We start from the raw sequence: 18,052 nt of genomic DNA on the forward strand, positions 1-18,052 counted from the left end.
GGTTTTTATTTGATTATTTGAGCATTCATTTCCAGGGTTCGAGTTTGGCTCCTTTTCATAGTCTCTCTATTGAAATGCTCTTTCGTACCTATTTTGTTTCCCTTTGTGCATTCCTTAGGTATTTTCGTTCGTTGCTTCAGCAGTTGACTTTGCAGCATTTCTTCTTTGGCATCCAGGGTTGTTCCTGGAGGCATCCAGTGCCTTGTTTTCTCAGGCCTCCTGTGTTTCTGTGTGGAGCTGTGCACATCTGCTGGGTTGGGTTTCTCCTCCACTTTAAAGTGAGGGCCTTTGTAGTGAGCTGTGCTCTGTGCCGTGTCCTGCCTGGGTTGTTTCTGTGTCCATGCACCCCTACTCAGTTCACAGTACTGGGACGCACCCTGCCTGCCAGGAGGGGGTGGCCAGCTGCAGGAGGTGGCCACCTGGGAATGATAGCATGCTGGGGGGCCACAAACACTAATCAGAGATGTGCCCTGCAGCTCCCCTAGTCCAAAGGGCGACGGGGCAGTAATGCCCTACAATAGGCTGGAAAAATCAGTAGAGAAAGTAAAATTAATATTGAACTATGGACAGAAAGAACCAGCAGCAGAAAAAGGGAAGCAGAAGGGGAGGGAGAGAAAAGCAGCAGCAAGGAGAAAAGGTTATAGAGAGAAGGCAGAAGAATAGAGCCGGGATTCCATTGACACCTCACAGCATCCAGAGGAGCACACGGAGCTGGTCGAGGTGTCAAATAGGCAGGGAAGCTGCAGCCGCAGTGCAGACGGTATTGCCAGTTTGTCCGCTTTCTGTCCCTGTGACGGAAGACCTGACAACTTAGAGGAGGGAAGGTTTATTTTGGCTCAGAGTTTCAGAGGTTTGGTCCATGGTCAGCTGGCCCCAATCAGACACAGCATGGCAGAAGGGTGTGGCAGAGGAGAGCTGTTGGCTCATGGCAGCCAGGAAGGGGGCCAGGCCGGAGACAGGGCTGCAGCCAGGTGCTGTCCCCAAGACCATGCTCCTGCAGCCAGACCACCTGCGTGTGGTTTTCCCCACCTCCCAGTGAATCCAAGTCTTTAATGCGTCAAGTGGATGAGCCGCTGGTGTGGTCCCAGCCCTCATGGCTAGTGTTTCCCCTGGGAACACTGGGGCATCGCCCAGCACATGAGCTCTTGAGGGACGTTCCAGATCCCAACCGTAACGTCAGTGACAGCTTAAAAAAATCTAATATTGAAGCATCTACAGCTACTCCTTGCTGAGATACTCAAAATGGAGAGATTTCTTTTTGTTGGTACAGGGATTAAACCTAGGGGTGCTTCAACACTGCGCCACATCCCCAGCCCTTTTTTTATATTTTAGTTAGAGAAAGGGTCTCGCTAAACTGCTTAGGGCCTTGCTATGTTGCTGAGGCTGGCTTTGAACTTGAGAGCCTCCTGCCTCATCCTCCCCAGCTGCTGGGATTACAGATGTACAGTGCCATGCCCAGCAAGACAGAGAGGTTTCTTACTGGGCCTTCCAGCTTTGGATTCCACCAGATACCTGGAGTATGTGTCCACCCTCGGCTGTGTGATCCGAGTGTCTCTGGATCCGATCTGTCTCTGGGTGTGACCACACCAGCCATTTCTGCTGGGCTGAGGAGCTCTATGTTCGGTTTTCACCACACTCAGCCTTATGCTTTAAAAACTGCCCAGAATTCAGGTACCTGCTCCATCCATTGACCTTGACCTGCCCACCTCTGGTGTGACCTTTCCAGGTGCCTAAAAGCCCTCAGGAGGGTCTGAGGGACGGGTCTGATTGTCTGTCCTGGTTTGAGGTGCTTCTAGGCTATCAGCTGCTCCCCCCTTTTCTGAGTAGCCAGGGGCTCTGAGCGTTCCATGAGGAGTCCTGGTGCTGCAGCCCTGGGCCTTGGTTTCCTGTCCAGTGTGGTGTCCCCTGGGCTTCTCCACATGGCTGGAGCCCATGCTCAGTGGGCCCTTCCCTTCCAGGCCATCGACAGCATCCACCAGGTGGGCGTATACTGTCTGGCGCTGGTCCCTGCTAACACCCTGCCCAAGGCTCCCCTCGGGGGGATCCACATCTCTGAAACCAGACAGCGCTTCTTGGGAGGAACCCTGCACCCCTGCAATGTGCTGATGTGCCCTCACACCTGCGTGACCAACCTTCCCAGACCTCGTCAGAAGCAGCCAGGTCAGTCTGCCCAGCAGCCCCATTGTGACTGGGGGCCAGCCCTGAAGACCCTGCAGTGGTAGCTGCCACTCCCTGGGGCTGGGCCCAAGGGCCAGAGCCAGCATTTGCCAGTTGCTTAGCACCCTGCCTGCTGGCACTGGGCCAAAGTTGAGGAACTGTGGCCATTTCACCTGTGAGGATAATGGCAAATCCAAGGCCCACACCTGAGCTTTGGATGGCTAGGAGGTGGCTCCCTAGGGACAGAGGTGAGGCCCAGAAACAGGCCTGGGCCTTGGGATCTGAGGAGCCTCTTGGCCACCATCATGCCCTGCTACCTGCTACCTGCCTCCAGCTACCTGCCCCCAGGCTGCCTTCCACAGCCCTGTACCTGTTAGAGTGGCCGGCTTCATAGGACCTTAGGGGTTTCTCAATGGCCAGTTGCCCATCCCTGACCTTATGGCTGGCTTAGCTGTTCATGCGATTTGTCATTGCCTTGGTCATGTAGACTTTGAGTGCAAGCCAACTACATGAATACATGTCACCAGGAAGACTTAGTGTTCAGATTGACACAGAAATGCAGTAAAATGATAAAACATGTTAAGAATTTGGCTGAGGTCAGAGATGTCATATTCTCAGTTTCTCATTGTGCTTTAGTTTATATTTATGAGTGATTCTGTCAATCAGCGTAAACCCTTAGCTGGTTTTACAAACACTTGTGTTTTAGAGAAGACTAAAGTCGAATTCAGGTGTGTTTCACAATAACAAGTGTGAGGGAATTTAGGCTCAGGGTGAGCCTGATTCCCAGCCCCAGCTTCTCCCTGGGAACCACTTCTAGAGGTTGGACCTGCATCCATGATTGTGGGGAACCTGGTGGCTGGCAAGAGAATCGCACAGGCCTCAGGGAGGGAGCTGGCCCACCTGGAGGACAGCGACCAGGCGCGCAAGGTAACGGTGGCTTTGGAGGGGACCCGAGGCCAGGAGGTCTGGCAGGCGCTGAGCCGGGCCCTCTGTGCAGTTCCTGTTCCTGGCTGACGTGCTGCAGTGGCGAGCGCACACCACTCCTGACCACCCGCTGTTTGTGCTGCTGAACGCCAAGGTGAGGCAGGCCACCGCATCTGGAACATAGTTGGCCCAAGGCTTTGCTCCCTGCTCCTTTGCTTATGAAACCTCGTTTCCATGCAGTTCACACAGTAGTATCTTGTATTAAACAAGAACATTCTCATTAACTTTTGTGTGTGTGTGTGTGTGTGTGTGTGTGTGTGTGTGGTGCTGGGGACTAGACCCAGGGCCTTGTGCACGTGAGGCCAGCTCTGCCAACTGAGCTGCATCCCCAGCCCATCAACTTCACTTTTAAAATCAAGAACAAAATACATGTAAATACCCATAAGTTTGTGAACTAAAAGGAAATGTCTGTATTTTCAATCCCAGGCACTTAGGTTTCCTGTGTCTGTTCACACTGCCCAGTCCTCCTGTGATTGAACATGCTCCTCTGAGTATCTGGTCACCTGTTAGTGTACAGGTGGTGTCTGGGTGGGCGGGAGAGCTATAATGCCACGTCCAGGCGTGACAGGAATACAAGATGCAGAAACACAAGACTCCTGCTCCCTGCCGCCTGCTCGGCCTGTGTGAAGTCTCAAGCTTTGCGTAGGAGGGGCGGTTGCCGCAGTCTCAGAGGACACTGGGGCACCTGCTCACTCACAGACGTGTTGGTCCCATGTAATGTGTGGGCAGGACACTTTGAGTGACTCTCCCTGCTCGACACGCGTCCTGCAGGGGAGAAGCTCTTTCCTGGTCGTTTTACCTCTGAGTTCTAAAGTCTGCAGAGAGCGTGGTCAAGTGTTGGCAGGGTTCAGCCATGTGTGGTGAGAACCCAGAGATCAGAGAGGGGGAGTGCTGGGCAGGCTGCAGGCAGGCCCGGGGCTGGCGGCAAGGGGGCTGAGATTGGGAGGCCAGGGAGTGGGGACTGGCCTGGGGTTCTGGCCTTCATCCCAAGGGTGCACTGGGGTGCCCTGATAGGGTGGAGCAGCTGGGTGCACTCGTGGTCACAGTGGCTGCTCTGGACTGTAGAAGGGTGACTTTGGGGGCTGGGCACATAACAGCAGTGTGGAGCAGGGAGCCGGTGCCTGGGCGAGTGTGATGTGTGGCTGGGGGCATGTGTGTGAAGAGTGCACCCTGGGCTGCTGACCGAGGTCTTGGGTGGGTGCTCTCAAGGGATGAGGAAGCCATGGGGGGGGGGGGGTGAGTACAGGTGTTGATTAAGCATCCATGTTCTTTTTGGCCTGTTTCTCCGTAAAGCATCAGGTCCCCAGGGACATGCTGCCCCGGGACCCAGGAACCTCCTCTGGTGGTGCAGGTAGAGGCTGTGGCCCTAGTGGACCTAGGCTTTGAGGTCTCAGAGCATGTGAGCCCCCTAGCCCTGTCAGTGCTTGGATCCTGCCCAGGGGGCTTCACTCTCACAGGGCCACTCGAGGTGCCTGGCCCCACACTGTAGACAATGGGCACATCTGGTGTCCTGGGTGGTGCCTGTGTGTTTGCACACCAGCATAGTGATGGTTGCCTTCCTAGGGCACGGTCACCAGTACTGCCACCTGTGTCCAGTTGCACAAGAGGGCCGAGAGGGTGGCTGCTGCTCTGCTGGAGAAGGGCAGGCTGGACGCTGGGGACCACGTGGCTTTGGTCTACCCCCCAGGTAGGTGCACACTTCGGACCATCCCTCCCAGCCTGCCTAAAGCCCCTCTGCCCCACACATGGCCGTCCCAGGCTCAGACCCCTCCAAGAGCCTCTTGTGGTTGGATGGGACCTCTGACCTGGTGGCCCCACGCTGGCAGGGTGGCAGGTGCTCAGCTCACTTGTGCCTCTCAGTCCAGAACGAGACTGTACCAACTCTCAGAGCCCAGATTCTGATTGTTTAGAACAAAAACAGAGATCTAGAGAGGCCTATGATAGAGTCCCCTGAGATAACCTTCCTCTAGCGCAGGCTAGGGCTGCAGGGTTCCACCCATCTGCTGAGGTCTCTTTCCTCCCCAAGACCCCTGGTTGTTCAGGATGGGAATGTCCTATGGTTGCTCATTGGCTTTATCTACTGTACAGTGTGGACACTGCCTGTGTCCCTGCCCACCTCACCCCTGCCCAACCCATGGCACTGAGCCCCTGATTCCTGGTGTCCTGTGTGGTCACTGCCCTCGTTCCTGCCCTCATCCCTGCCCACTCGCCCCTGCCCAGCCCACAGCATACTGTGTTGCTTTCTTCATCTGGATGTTGAACATGGCCTGTGGGGTGTTAGTAGTTGGGGTGAGGATGATGACTGAGGCCTGCAGTTGTCCCTGCTGTGGGTGTGTCTGCTGTTCTTCATGTTGCCTGTTTGGGCCTTTTTTTGAGCCGACATTGGAGACAAGGGCCGTGTAAGCTAGGACAGCACTCTGGCTACTCTGCTGCATCTCAGCCCCATGTTTTAATGAAAAAAAAAAAAAAAAAAGAAAGCTCCTGGTTTTTAATTTGCCTTGAAAGCCTGCCTGGGGGAGAGTGTGGTCTCGGGAAGAGCTGGTGTGCTGTGTGTCCCCTCTGCCTGGAGGTGGCGAGCTGGTGTACTGTCTGTCTCTGGGCTGGCGAGACAGGTCCACATTTTGCACCCTGTTCTCAATGGCTCAGTGCCATTCAGGAATGCAGGAGTGGGGTGTAGGGACAGAGTTCCTGCCTTGTGTTTGGGGGTGCAGATGCTTGGCAGGCAGCCCAAGTTCCTGGGCTGCAGGAAGAGGACCTCTGGCCAAGTACTTCTCTTGTGAGGCCTCCATGCGGGGTGCTCTCCTTTATTCTGCTGCCTTGTGCTGAGCTGCTGCCCGTGGTCCACTTGAGTCACTAAGGGCCCTGGCAACTGTCAACTGGTAACACCCTCCCTGGCTGGATAGCCTAGGTCATTGTCCGTCTCATGTCCAAGATTGCATGTGGATGTTGCATATTCATTTGACTCTAAGAACGAGTGTCTGTAGCCTGAGGGTGCTGTGGGGTTGTCTCTGATTCCAGGCTGGCAGGACTTGGTGCTCTGGGCTCAGGGGGACCAGGGCAGGGAATGAGTTCTGTCAGACTAACTCTGGAAGATAGGCGTTAAGCATGGCACAGGTTCCCACAAGCCTTAATTATAGGGAATTTTAAACCTTTAGAGAAGTCGAGAGAGTGGTGGTTGGAACCTCTGGCCTAGTTTGGGTAAGAAGCAGGCAGCCCAGGGCCCAGGAGTCTTGACATTCGGGTGCTGCCCCTCCTGGTTTGGTCCTGTGGAAACCCTGTTACACTGTTGTGTCTCAGCCTCCTCTGAGGGTCAGTGTGTGCAGGCCTCAGTCCTTCCTGCTTCTGGGTCCCTCCTAGGGCACTACCTAGGCTCCTGTGCACCCCCAGTGCACCCTGTAGTGTGGCCCCTCTCACTGCCCGGCCCTCAGGGAGAGGGGGCTGACCTGACCTCCATGGGCTGCCTCTGTGCCCTTCCATCAGTGCTGGCCTCTGTAAATGCTGTGGCCAGACGGCGAGAAAATTTTTGCAGGGCCTGGCTATGGATACCGTGCTCTGGGCCCTCCTGATATCTGCTCGTCTTCTCAGGGGTGGACCTCATCGCCGCCTTCTATGGCTGCCTGTACTGTGGCTGTGTGCCTGTTACTGTGCGGCCCCCACACCCCCAGAACCTCGGCACCACGCTGCCCACCGTCAAAATGATCGTGGAGGTGCGTGCTGGGAGGGATACCACAGGCTAGGCTCTCCAGCTCACAGCCTCCTACTGTGGGCAGGGCTGGGCGGGATGCCACAGGCCGAGCTCACCAGTTCACAGCCTCCTCCCTCCTGGTGCAGGTCAGCAAGTCTGCGTGCGTGCTCACCACACAGGCCATCACACGGCTGCTCAAGTCCAAGGAGGCAGCTGCTGCTGTGGACATCAAGACCTGGCCAACCATCCTGGACACTGGTACGCGTCTTCAGCAGATGGCTCGTGGACAGACTCCTCTTTGTAGGGTTTCTTCTCCTTTTCATAGGGATCACACTCTTGCCATCCAAAATTAAGTGGTAGGGTGAATGACCAGCTGAAATGGGAGTGGCCTGTGCGGGGCATGTGACCTCCTGTGGAGTGTGCAGCCTGTGAGACCGCAGGACCCCGTCCCAGGTGTGACCTCCCCTTCCCAGGCTCATGTGCTGGGGTCTGTACCCTGCTGCCCTGGCTACCCCTGCTGCCTGCACAGCAGGTTGGCACTGTCTGAGCCTTCCACCAGCCCCTTGAGGACATTTCCCACTGTGTACCCTGACTCCTTCTGTCCCCATCACTGGAAAGATGCATGGCCGGGAAAGGGCTGGACCCTCTGCCTGGGCAGGTGGTTCAGCTTGGTGAAGCATGTCTCAGCCTAAGGTGAGACACCCAGCCCAGCAGCACCCCACAGCTCTGCAGTCACTGAGTACAAGCCAGGAGAGGGCCCTCCCTCCCCACTGCAGCCCGTGCACTCCATGATGCCACCAGAGCTGAAGCCAGGGACTGTGTAGTCTGTGGCTGCCACCTGGCACCATGAGGGACAGGAGGAACCATTTTCAGGGTAGCTGTTAAGGGGTCTGGCCAGAGCCTGTAGCCCAAGGGCTCACTTGCCTGGCCAAGCCTGTGTCGAGGGGCTGCTGCCTCATAGGTGTAAGAACTGGGTACAGCAGGCAGAGCCTGGAGCCTGCATGCCTGCTCTTGCTGGTGCTGCAGTTCTGGGCAAGCCCTCAGCCCTGTGGCTTCCTGTGCTGTCCTCATAACCTGGCCCCTGCTCCCCTCGCCCCACTTTCCCCTCATCACACACCTGCAGTATCTGTGTCAGCGTGGCCTCCAGACGCGGCCTGCTTCTGATGGGTGTGTGTTCTGGGCCTCACAAACACCAGTCTCCTCTCTCACCTGTTGAGACCTCGGCACAGCACGTGCAGGGACGCTGACCTCACTGTGTCCCTGTTTAACAGATGACATACCAAAAAAGAAGGTGGCTAGTGTGTTCAGACCACCCTCCCCGGATGTGCTGGCCTACTTGGACTTCAGCGTGTCCACCACAGGGATATTAGCAGGAGTAAAGGTGGGTCTTTGGAGAGAACTCCTGTGTGTTCTGCCCCTGGAACCCGCGAGAAGACAGGAAGGGTGGGCGTGTGGCTCAGGCAGGTCCTTCTTATCCAGACCGAAGAGCAACAAGCGTTATGTCTTAAAATTTGTAAGGAGCACCAACAAACCCCCAGTGAGAGAGCCTGCAGGTCAAACTTACTTGGATGTCCAGCTTTCTGGCTTGTGACTGACCCCAAGGAATGGGGGCTTTGATGAGTCCATTTCCTCATTAGGAGTGAAGAGCTCAACCTGGAATCTTTGCTCAAAGACTCTCCTGTGCCATTTCCTGGGGGTCTGTCAGGTGTCATGGGGATGGCAGCCAGCCGTCTTGAGGAAGTCAGTGTGAGGTTCTGGAGCTGGAGCTGCATGCCCTCCTGGCCAGGGGCTCAGTGGACACGGCTGCAGGCCCTCCTCCTTCTCACCACTAGTGACCATTTCTTTCCTCCTCCAGATGTCGCACGCAGCCACAAGTGCCCTGTGCCGCTCCATAAAACTGCAGTGTGAGCTCTACCCCTCGCGGCAGATCGCCATCTGCCTGGACCCCTACTGTGGCCTGGGCTTTGCCCTGTGGTGCCTGTGCAGGTGAGTGTGGTCCACTGCTCTGGGCTCTGGCCGTTCCCGTGCTGCTCTAGGATTTGGCCTCCCGGAGGCTGGAGATGCATGTGAAGGCTTGCTTGGGATTAGGTGGTTGGAGTCGGGGTCTAAAACTGAAAGAGTAGAAGCATCTTTCACTAAAGGCAAGCACCATCCACCATCAGAAGCTGGAATAATCTGCCCAACTCCTTCAGATGCTAGAGAGGGGTGCTCTGTCTCTAGAGTTACGAGGCCTCATGGGGCCCAGCTTCTCCTCAAGTGTTTGAAGTAGAGGCCAGGACCCATGCATGGCACCCCCAGCCTGCACCCTGCGGCTCCTCCACTCAAAGTCCCCTGGTGGGAGAGCAGCACGGGGCTTCTGAGGAAGGGGCAGCACCTGGTGCAGTGGCTTCTCCCCAGCTGACCCCCTCCCGCAGTGTCTACTCTGGACACCAGTCAGTACTCGTGCCTCCGCTGGAGCTGGAGAGCAACGTGTCCCTGTGGCTGTCAGCCGTCAGCCAGTACAAGGCCCGTGTCACCTTCTGCTCCTACTCCGTGATGGAAATGTGCACCAAGGGCCTGGGCGCACAGACAGGCGCACTCAGGGTGAGTCCTGGGCGGAGGCTTCTGGGCACGGTGCCCTGAGCCAGGCAGTGGCCCCCTCCCAAGGCCCATGCCAGCCCCCTGTACCTCCCAAGCCCTGTGCCTATAGGGAAGGTCTTCCTCGAGCTGCTCACCCGCAGGAGAGAGAGAGAGAGGGGTGTGGGCTGGATGCTGCCCTCTGCGCTTCTGTGTCAGAAGCCCCAGCCTGACACTGGGGGGCAGATAAGTGTGTCAGCTTCCCTTGTGCACTCAGACCGAGGACCAGGCCATGCTGGGCCCCACCCAGAAACTTCTAGGAGGGGTGGAGCCTGGATCCTTGCCTGTGTGGAGTGCACCAACTCCCTGCTCCTCTGCAGATGAAAGGGGTGAACCTGTCATGTGTGCGCACGTGCATGGTGGTGGCCGAGGAGCGGCCGCGGATTGCCTTGACACAGTCCTTCTCCAAGCTGTTCAAGGACCTGGGCCTCCCTGCGCGTGCTGTGAGCACCACCTTTGGGTGCAGGGTCAACGTGGCCATCTGCCTTCAGGTAAGGGCCAGCTGCAGACCACCCTGTACACTTGCCTGCTCCACTCTCCACCTCCGAGCCTTTGCTTCACTTTCCCATGGCTGTTTAGAGCTCCGAGGCTTTATTTTAAAAGATTTAGTGTTCTTGTTGATGAAGAAAGAGTTATTTAGAAAAGAACACATTGATTTGACTGGTACACCTGTAAGAATCTCTAACCAGATGCAATGTGTGGCTACTTGTTAAAAGAATTGCTGGACTCACAATGTTACAACATCTAGCAAGTTTAAATGGGAACATTGTAAATGTGCTTATTCTTGTAAACCCAAATCTGTTTTGAAGCTGTAAGTTGCAGAAACGAATTTCCAATGTAGGGCTTCTCTTCTGCTTTCTGGATTTGGCATCTCCATTGACTTTCTTTCTGAAAATATATTTTTTTAATATTTATTTTTTTTAACTGTAGTTGGACACAATACCTTTATTTTATTTATTTATTTTTATGTGGTGCTGAGTATTGAACCCAGGGCTTTGCACATGCTAGGCAAGTGCTCTACTGCTGAGCCATAGCCCCCGCTTATCTTTCTGGAAACATCTTAAACCCACATAGCTTATCAGAGATCCTGCACAGGAGGAGCTGGGAGCAAGAAGCAGGTGCTCCCAGGGCCGAACTGTGGGCCCTTCTGAGTTTCCAGCACCTGTGCTGTCCTCAAGGAGGCCTCACGTATAGGTGGGGTGCAACCGCAGATCCCATGTTAGGCCAGCACCTCATGTTTCTGCTGATGTCCTCTCAGCCTAAGAAAGGCTGTTGGCCTCTCCAAGCTTCAGACCTTGAACGGTGGAAGGTGTTGGGGGTCCCGCCTTGATGTTCCTCACGTGGCTGGCACTCTGGCTGGTGCCTGTGAGCTGAGACCCCACCCTGTGTCTGCAGCCTGTTCCCTGTCTGGGTGCTGGAGGCACCTGCTTGCCTGCTGGCGAGCGGGTGCCCATGTGGCCACAGGGCTCTCAGTGGGATACCACCTGTGCTCTGAAGATGCAGTGACGTGTTTTGCTCTCTTCCGTGTTTCTCACGTGGCCGGTGGCCTTCTGTTTGTGTTTCCTGTGGCTGTCTCCTCCCTGTCTCCCTCTGCTGGCCCCTTGGCCTCTGTCAGCCCAACAGGCTGGGAAAGCTGGCTGAGCAGGTATGACCTTACCCTTGCCCTCAACCTTTCTAGTGCCTGACCCCACCCCCAGTTCTTGTGATCTTCTCGTGAATTTCAGATGCAAATGTGTTTCGTTTGCTGTCTAACTTTGTTCACAATGGGTATTATTTGACATATCACAAAACCTTCTTTGTAACAAAATCTAAAGTAAAACTATTTTCAAAGTGTAACCTTGGCACATTGCAGGGACCTGGAATCTCAGCAGGGCTTGGTGTTGGTTCAGGGCAGACACAGCTGATGTCGCCTGGGACCTTCAGGAACGTGCTGATCAGAGTCCGTTTGTTAGTGACTTCCCAGCTAGTGGAACAGCACATTCTGCCCTTGAATCAGGACTCAAACACTAGACTTAGAAGAAGTCAGGACAGGCGTTGTCTCCCATCTCATCTGAACGAGCTCTGCTGTGCTGGGTCCCTAACAGGATTGTTGAGGGCAGGCCCTGCTCTCACCACTGAGCAGAAACGTCCCAACCACAGCAAGAGACCACTGGGAGTAGAGAGTTAGAACTGAAGCGAAGCTTGTGTGGCTCAATGTTTCCAGTGTTCCTGAATGTTTCACTTGATATCACAACCCTCATGGGTGTTGGATGGGGAGCAGCAGCAGCCCTGCCCTGGGACCCTGAGCCCCAAGGCAGACCCGCTCTAGGGAATAGGCTGCTTTCTGGGCACTCCCCATGGCCCTGGAGGAGCTGCCACACCGCCAAGTCGGTGGCCCCCAGAGCAGAGTGCAACCCAAAGGCAGCTCCTCCGTGCTCCTCCTCTTCCAGGGCACAGCTGGCCCAGACCCCACGACCGTCTACGTGGACATGCGGGCGCTGCGCCACGACAGGTAATGTCCACACCTGCTGGCAAGGTGCCACAGCCTGGATCTGTACTAACAGCACCCTAAGTCCCAGACTTCAGTGGACACTGGTTGGCTCAGGGCCTCCAGGCCCTGGGTGTCAGTGGACTATGGCTCAGCCAGGGCCATCTGCACTGAGAGAAGTGGAGGTGTGTGGGTCTCTTGGGGTGCCCTGTGGGGAAGGTGGGCTTTCACCCCTGTGCCCCACGTCCTCAGAGCTGCAGGGAGCAGCCCTCATCCTCCCTCACACAGCCCAGGCGGCAATGGTTGCTTTCTTGGGGAACGTTAGAAGGCAGGACAGCCAGCTAATGGAAGCACCATCGTCCTGGTGCTGCTTCAGCGTCTGCCTGACGCTCACATCAGGAGGCGTGTGCTGGGGCCAGATCCTCAGGGTGGTCACGCTCCTGTGCTATGTAAATAGTGGGTGCAGCTCCCTGGGTGCCAGGGGCTGGCCAGATGGCAGACAGCCCAGGAAGCAGGGCAGGTGGGGCCTGCCTGGGGTTGTTTATAAGAGGCTGATATTCCGGCTGTTGTTGACAGACACCCTCAGGGAAAAGGTCTCCAGAGATTATTGCCCACATAGTAAGTTTTATTCTGAATCTTTTTCTGTGTTAATTTTTAGGGTACGCTTGGTGGAACGGGGTTCTCCGCACAGTCTGCCTTTGATGGAGTCTGGAAAGGTAGTAGAAGCTGGGACTCCTGTGCCCCAGGGCAGGTCTGAGACCTGTCTCAAATGCCACCCAGTGGAGGTGCTGGGGCTGTGTGCTGCCCAGCGAACGTAGCCAGACCCTGGGAGTGGGCTGGGCCACTGCAGAAGCCACTTCCTCCTCTCCGCACACGCAGAAGCATGAGCTCACATCCAAGAGTGAGCATCCAGGTGCAGATGCAGAGACTGATTACCCTTGACCAGGCCATGGAGCAAGGGCCCCGCCCACACACACTCTTAGACTCGGGTGGCTGAGGTCAAGTGGCAGCAAGGAAGGGGCCCTTCCAGGGCTGCAGGCCAGTGGGGATGTGCCTCCACCTGCTGAGGTCCCCGAGGATGCTGAGGGAGGAGCTCTGGGCCTGAAATGCCCAGGTGACAGCTGCGTCCTGCAGGAAAGGCCAGCCGGTGCAGACCCAGGAGCGCAGGTGCCTTCAGAGCTAGGGATGGCCAGCAAGGGCCACTGGTCAGGGTGAGAAAGTGAGTCAGGCTGGTGGTGTGGGCATGCAGCGCATGTAGGGGTCTCCAGGGCCCCACACAGCAGTGGCCACACACCTGGGAGCCTCTGGAACCCCTGGGGAGCTGCCTCTCTGTACCTTCACAACTCAAGAAGGTTCAGAGAGGCTACCCAACTCTACTTGCCATGGCTACGGCCACAGCTGCCTCTAGGAGGCAGGGTGCTGCCCAGAGAGGGCCAGAGCCAGCCACAAAATGGCCAACACATGGGCCCTGTTGGCTGCCTGCGGGTGGGCGTGTGTGAGCCAGTGGCAGGTGCAGGTGGCAGAGCTGCCTCCACACGTCTTTCCACTTTCTCTAAGCAGCAGCCCCGCTGAGAGCTGAACGGATCTGGCCCGTGGAGGCCTGAGAGGAGACTGGGGACTGCGGCCCTGCCTGGGTTGGAGCTCCTCCAGGTGGTTTTGCAAAGTCCTGATGTCACCCTGGCACATGTTCCCTGGGTGCCCTCAGGAGCCCCACCCTGCCCTATGGCCTCCCCCTTTGGTCGGACTTTTCTCTCCTTCCCCTTTGCTGGCACAGTAGCTCAGGCCTGCTGGGCTGTGTTCTGGAAGGAGAGCTGTGGTTCTGGGGTTCAGGTGGGCCACAGTGGGGGAAAGCATCCAGGAAGACAGGCAGAGTAGGGAGGGCCTGGCGCCAGTGTAGGACCACACCTCCCACGGCCCTGTCCCCTCCTCCGCCTGCCTGAGGGCCACATGCCATCGCCCTGGCCCTCCCTCATCTGTAGCTGAGGGTGCAGAGCTAGCAGCCAAGCCTGTGCAACCAGGTGGTGACCTGAGCCAGGGAGGGGCCCTGGGTTGGCCGGGAGGCTGGGACATGGCCTCCAGCCTGCCGATCCTGCACTGAGGAGGGGTCAGGCACAGACCCCTGGGGAAGCATGAGGCTCTTGAGGCCCTGTTGCGCAGGGCCAGTGGTGGTTGAGGGTTTTCGGCTTCAGTGAAAGCCCTGGTGGACCCCAGCGCTCGCCCAGACGGGAAGTGACAGGACATGCTCGGGACCTGGGGTTGTTCTGCTGGGTCCACAACTCACATTTTTTCTTTTAATGTCTCCTTTCTTTTAAAATTCAAAGTCAGGTTTGTAGTGGCTTCTAGATTTCTAGCCTGTCCCGGGTGGGCAGTCCTGCTGCGGGGCTTCTGAGGGACTCTCTTTGATGCCCCTGCATCAGGAATCTCCTGCTGTTTTCTTTGATGAGGACTTTTAATAGCTAGCTGTCCTCCTTCCAGATCCTCCCAGGGGTGAAGGTCGTCATCGCACACACTGAGACCAAAGGGCCCCTTGGAGACTCGCACCTGGGCGAGGTGAGTGTTAGCCAAGGTTGCCCTGAACCACGGGGAAGTGGCGGAGCCCTCCAGCCTCGCCAGCTCTGCCCTCTGCCCCTTTCTGTCCCAGATTCAGGAATTTTGACCCTGGGGTCACACATGTCTTTGGGAATCCCGGGAACACTTTGGCCCTTTCTCCCGTCACTGTATTCCCAGACCTGCTGCCCTGGGTGGCCCCAGCAAGGGAGCCTCAGGTCTGAGGGCCCTGGATGGCCGGAGGAGCCACCGGGAGCCAGCTGCCGGTGAAGCCCATGCTCTCCTCTGACCCCGGGTCTGTCCTGGAAGCATGTGAGCACGCATGTGAGTGCCACCAAGGGTGCCTGTGTGGATGTGGCTGGATGTGGCGTACTGTATGCTCAGGCTCCATCGTTCAGTCTGGTCTGAGCAGCTGTGTCTGCCACCTGGTCCTTCTGGGGACTGAGCTGTGGGTTGCAGTGCGAGGTGGGCATTTTGGCCTGAGGATGTGTGGGCTCTGTGCCCACCCCCAGCACAAGACAAGCACCCTTTATTTGAGGAAGGAAGTGTCACTTGCCTTCTGTGCCTATAGCTGTGCTCAGTCCACAGAGTGAGATGCTGAGAACGCCCCTGACGCTTGGCTCAGCTTTCCTTGAGGCTGTCATGGGCCGGGGCTGCCTCAGGATGGAAGTTGTGCTCTCTGGTTTGTGACATGCCCACGTTCTTGTCCTCTGGGCCCCACCAGATCTGGGTGAGTAGCCCCCACAACGCCACTGGGTACTACACGGTCTACGGGGAGGAGGCACTTCATGTTGACCACTTCAGTGCCAGGCTGAGCTTTGGAGACACGCAGACCGTCTGGGCAAGGACTGGCTACCTCGGCTTCCTTCGGAGAACAGAGCTCACAGATGCCAGTGGAGGTGAGGGCCGCTGTGAGTGCCTGCTGCAGCGCTGGGGGGCAGGGTGGCTGTCCGTGACAGCCCTGGGACCTGCTGTGCCTGCCTGTTTGCTGGAGCTTGCCTAGTCCGGGGATCTCACCACATGGCTGCCCCTCACCTCCTTGGACCCATGACTCCCGCAAGGACAGGGGTGAGTGAAGGATGGTGGCTATTTGTGATAGACAGAAAACCCTTCCTCAGGCATACCAGCCTCCCCAATGGTCTGCCCCCCAGTGTGCTGGGGGTGGAGTGTCTGAGCCGTGGCCAGGGTCCCGAGGACTGCGGCCAGCCCCACAGCTAGGTTGCCCCTATGGCTGCTTTTTCCAGAGGTGGGAACAGTTAGCGTGTACACACCACTCATGCCTGCCACTCACTGCAGTGACAGCCTCTGCGTGGATGGCATCCAAACCTCCCTGTCCAGGGCTCTTGGCTGGGCCCACAGACACTGGGCGGCTCTGCCTTCTGAGCACCTGCTCTCACCTGCATCCTAGAGCGACACGATGCGCTATATGTTGTGGGGTCTCTGGACGAGACGCTGGAGCTGAGAGGCATGCGGTACCACCCCATTGACATCGAGACGTCTGTGATCCGGGCACACAGGAGCATCGCTGAGTGGTAAGGGACCAGCTGAGGAGCGCTGCCCCTCTGCATGCACACAGGGCAGGGCCTGGCACTTCCACATCAAGTGGACAGGTCCCAGGGAGGACCAGGACTTCCTGAGTTCTTCCTCTGGGTGTGTTTCTGGGGAACCCCACCAGGGCACACCTCGTTGCCTTTGCCAGGGTTTCGGGTTTTTTCTCTTCCTAATCAGTTTCAAACCAAGAGACTATCCCCAGATGTGCAGGCAGAAGTCCCAGACTCTGCCACGTGTGCTGCGGCATCTCTTTGAACGTGGTTCCTTGATGCCCACAGGCTCCTGGTTCTCAGCAGCAGCTGGGCTGAGGCATGGTGCCCTGGAGGCACATGGCCCACTGTGGCACATGCTTGTTCTTTTGCTTCTTGGCACTTTGCCAATGCCTTTTGTGTGACTGCCTGTCACAGTGCTGTATTCACCTGGACCAACCTGCTGGTGGTGGTGGTGGAGCTGGATGGGCTGGAGCAGGATGCGCTGGACCTGGTGGCCTTGGTGACCAATGCAGTGCTGGAGGAGCACTTCCTGGTGGTGGGCGTGGTGGTCATTGTGGACCCTGGTGTGATCCCCATCAACTCCCGGGGCGAGAAGCAGCGTATGCACCTGCGGGACGGCTTCCTTGCAGACCAGCTGGACCCTGTCTACGTGGCCTACAACATGTGAGTGCCACCGCCAGAGCCTCAGTGCCCCACTGTGCCCTGCTGTGCTCTGCGGGTGCCTGCACAGTCCCCATCACTCCTTCAGGAAGCACTTCCTGGACTCCCTGAGAAGTGCTGGGACCTGCCAGGGATGTTCACAGACACAGAAGCCAGCATTTACCTGGAGTGCCAGGCGGAGAGGGCTGCACCGCAGGGTGGAACTTCTTAGGCCGCACGCATGGTTCTTGATTTGTAAAATTCAGTTATTTATTCCCACTTAAATGACAAGTGCATATCAAACCTCATTTGGAGAGAACTCGGAGGCCACGTCACAGTGGCCTTCTGTCACCCGGGGCAGAGCCCAGCCTGGTAAGCCTGCTGGGTGGGAGCATGTCCTGGCCTCCCGTGTGGATGGCAGCGGGGCCACGCTGGGAGCTGTTTCTTCGCAGTCTCGCTGTGGAGGTTGTCTGCACATGGTGTCACTGATGCTCATGAGGCCACCTGAGACCATCGGTCCACGTGCTGTCCCTGCCCTCCTGTGTCCAATTCCTGAGTTCTCATGCCTCCACATGCTGCTTCTCATGGAGTGTGTGGAACTGACATCCTTACTCCAGCAGATGGGGCAGGAGCCCAGGTCCACCAAGGTGTCCCCAATGTGCTGACCCACCCGCTGGCTGAGGAGGGCCGTTCCTGTTGGAGGTAGAGCTGTGACCCTCCTCGTCAGCGAGTGCGCTTTGAGTTCTGTGCCTACGGAATTTGGCCAAATCATTTCCAGTTATTTCATTCGAACTTAACAAGGCTGAGTGATCTATTACATTGAACCTGAATCAGTGAAGAGAATGTAAGATTCTTGAACTGTTTAGGGACTAGGAGCTGAACACTAATCTGAGACAAAAATTATTTTTATAGAGCTGATTAAGAGGATATTACAGGTGGTTGGGTTTTAGGATTCAAGGGTGGGAAGTTATGGATTGTGTGTGCTTCACAGAAATAACCAGGCTATCCTGGATAGTGCCTATAGTTCCACAGCGTGTCTGGCCAGCCGGGCGGTGCTGGATGGCAGCATGGTACGTGGGAACAGACCAGATCCTGACAACACTGTTGTAACCACATACAGAATTCATGTAGCTCATTGTTGGTCCCACAGAAGTCTTAGCAGTGGATTCATTCTTTACCAAGAATGGCTGAGAAGGGACAGAACTACCTAACCCCAATCTTAATGTAGTTTTATAGCAAACAAAAATTATAAACTTTTTGTATTGAAAGGTCAGTGGCAGTAAGACAAGGTATCTGGTAAATTAAGATTTTAAGATGCACATTAAAATGTTTTAAAATTGCTCTCTGGGAATTCTGTATACACACTAAAATTTTTATATCATTATGTTAATAAAAGCTATTGACTATTTGTAA

At 56.3% G+C, this 18,052-nt stretch overlaps 1 protein-coding gene across 8 annotated transcripts in view; it reads left to right on the forward strand.

The window, feature by feature from the left end:
• The window catches only part of Dip2a (disco interacting protein 2 homolog A), a 93,176-nt gene extending 75,124 nt beyond the window's left edge, over positions 1 to 18,052 (forward strand). For 4 of the 8 annotated variants that reach the window (XM_046438832.2, XM_046438836.2, XM_046438837.2 and 1 more), the window contains 17 exons: positions 1,959 to 2,160; positions 2,975 to 3,084; positions 3,155 to 3,235; positions 4,705 to 4,828; positions 6,727 to 6,848; positions 6,973 to 7,084; positions 8,098 to 8,207; positions 8,682 to 8,812; positions 9,241 to 9,409; positions 9,763 to 9,933; positions 11,058 to 11,087; positions 11,872 to 11,933; positions 12,568 to 12,625; positions 14,385 to 14,459; positions 15,181 to 15,355; positions 15,865 to 15,988; positions 16,415 to 18,052. In XM_046438832.2, coding sequence (XP_046294788.1) covers positions 1,959 to 2,160; positions 2,975 to 3,084; positions 3,155 to 3,235; positions 4,705 to 4,828; positions 6,727 to 6,848; positions 6,973 to 7,084; positions 8,098 to 8,207; positions 8,682 to 8,812; positions 9,241 to 9,409; positions 9,763 to 9,933; positions 11,058 to 11,087; positions 11,872 to 11,933; positions 12,568 to 12,625; positions 14,385 to 14,459; positions 15,181 to 15,355; positions 15,865 to 15,988; positions 16,415 to 16,667 — 2,109 coding nt within the window. In that variant the 3' untranslated portion in view covers positions 16,668 to 18,052. Of the gene's footprint in view, positions 1 to 1,958; positions 2,161 to 2,974; positions 3,085 to 3,154; positions 3,236 to 4,704; positions 4,829 to 6,726; positions 6,849 to 6,972; positions 7,085 to 8,097; positions 8,208 to 8,681; positions 8,813 to 9,240; positions 9,410 to 9,762; positions 9,934 to 11,057; positions 11,088 to 11,871; positions 11,934 to 12,567; positions 12,626 to 13,469; positions 13,560 to 14,384; positions 14,460 to 15,180; positions 15,356 to 15,864; positions 15,989 to 16,414 lie in introns of those variants that run through there. The other 4 variants (XM_046438834.2, XM_046438835.2, XR_006850557.2 and 1 more) reach the window with 3 other exon arrangements.

This window comes from Marmota monax, unplaced genomic scaffold (assembly GCF_021218885.2).
Source record: "Marmota monax isolate L192 unplaced genomic scaffold, Marmota_monax_Labrador192_F-V1.1 WCK01_AAM20220418_F8-fsc00125, whole genome shotgun sequence".
Classification (NCBI taxonomy): Eukaryota; Metazoa; Chordata; class Mammalia; order Rodentia; family Sciuridae; genus Marmota; species Marmota monax.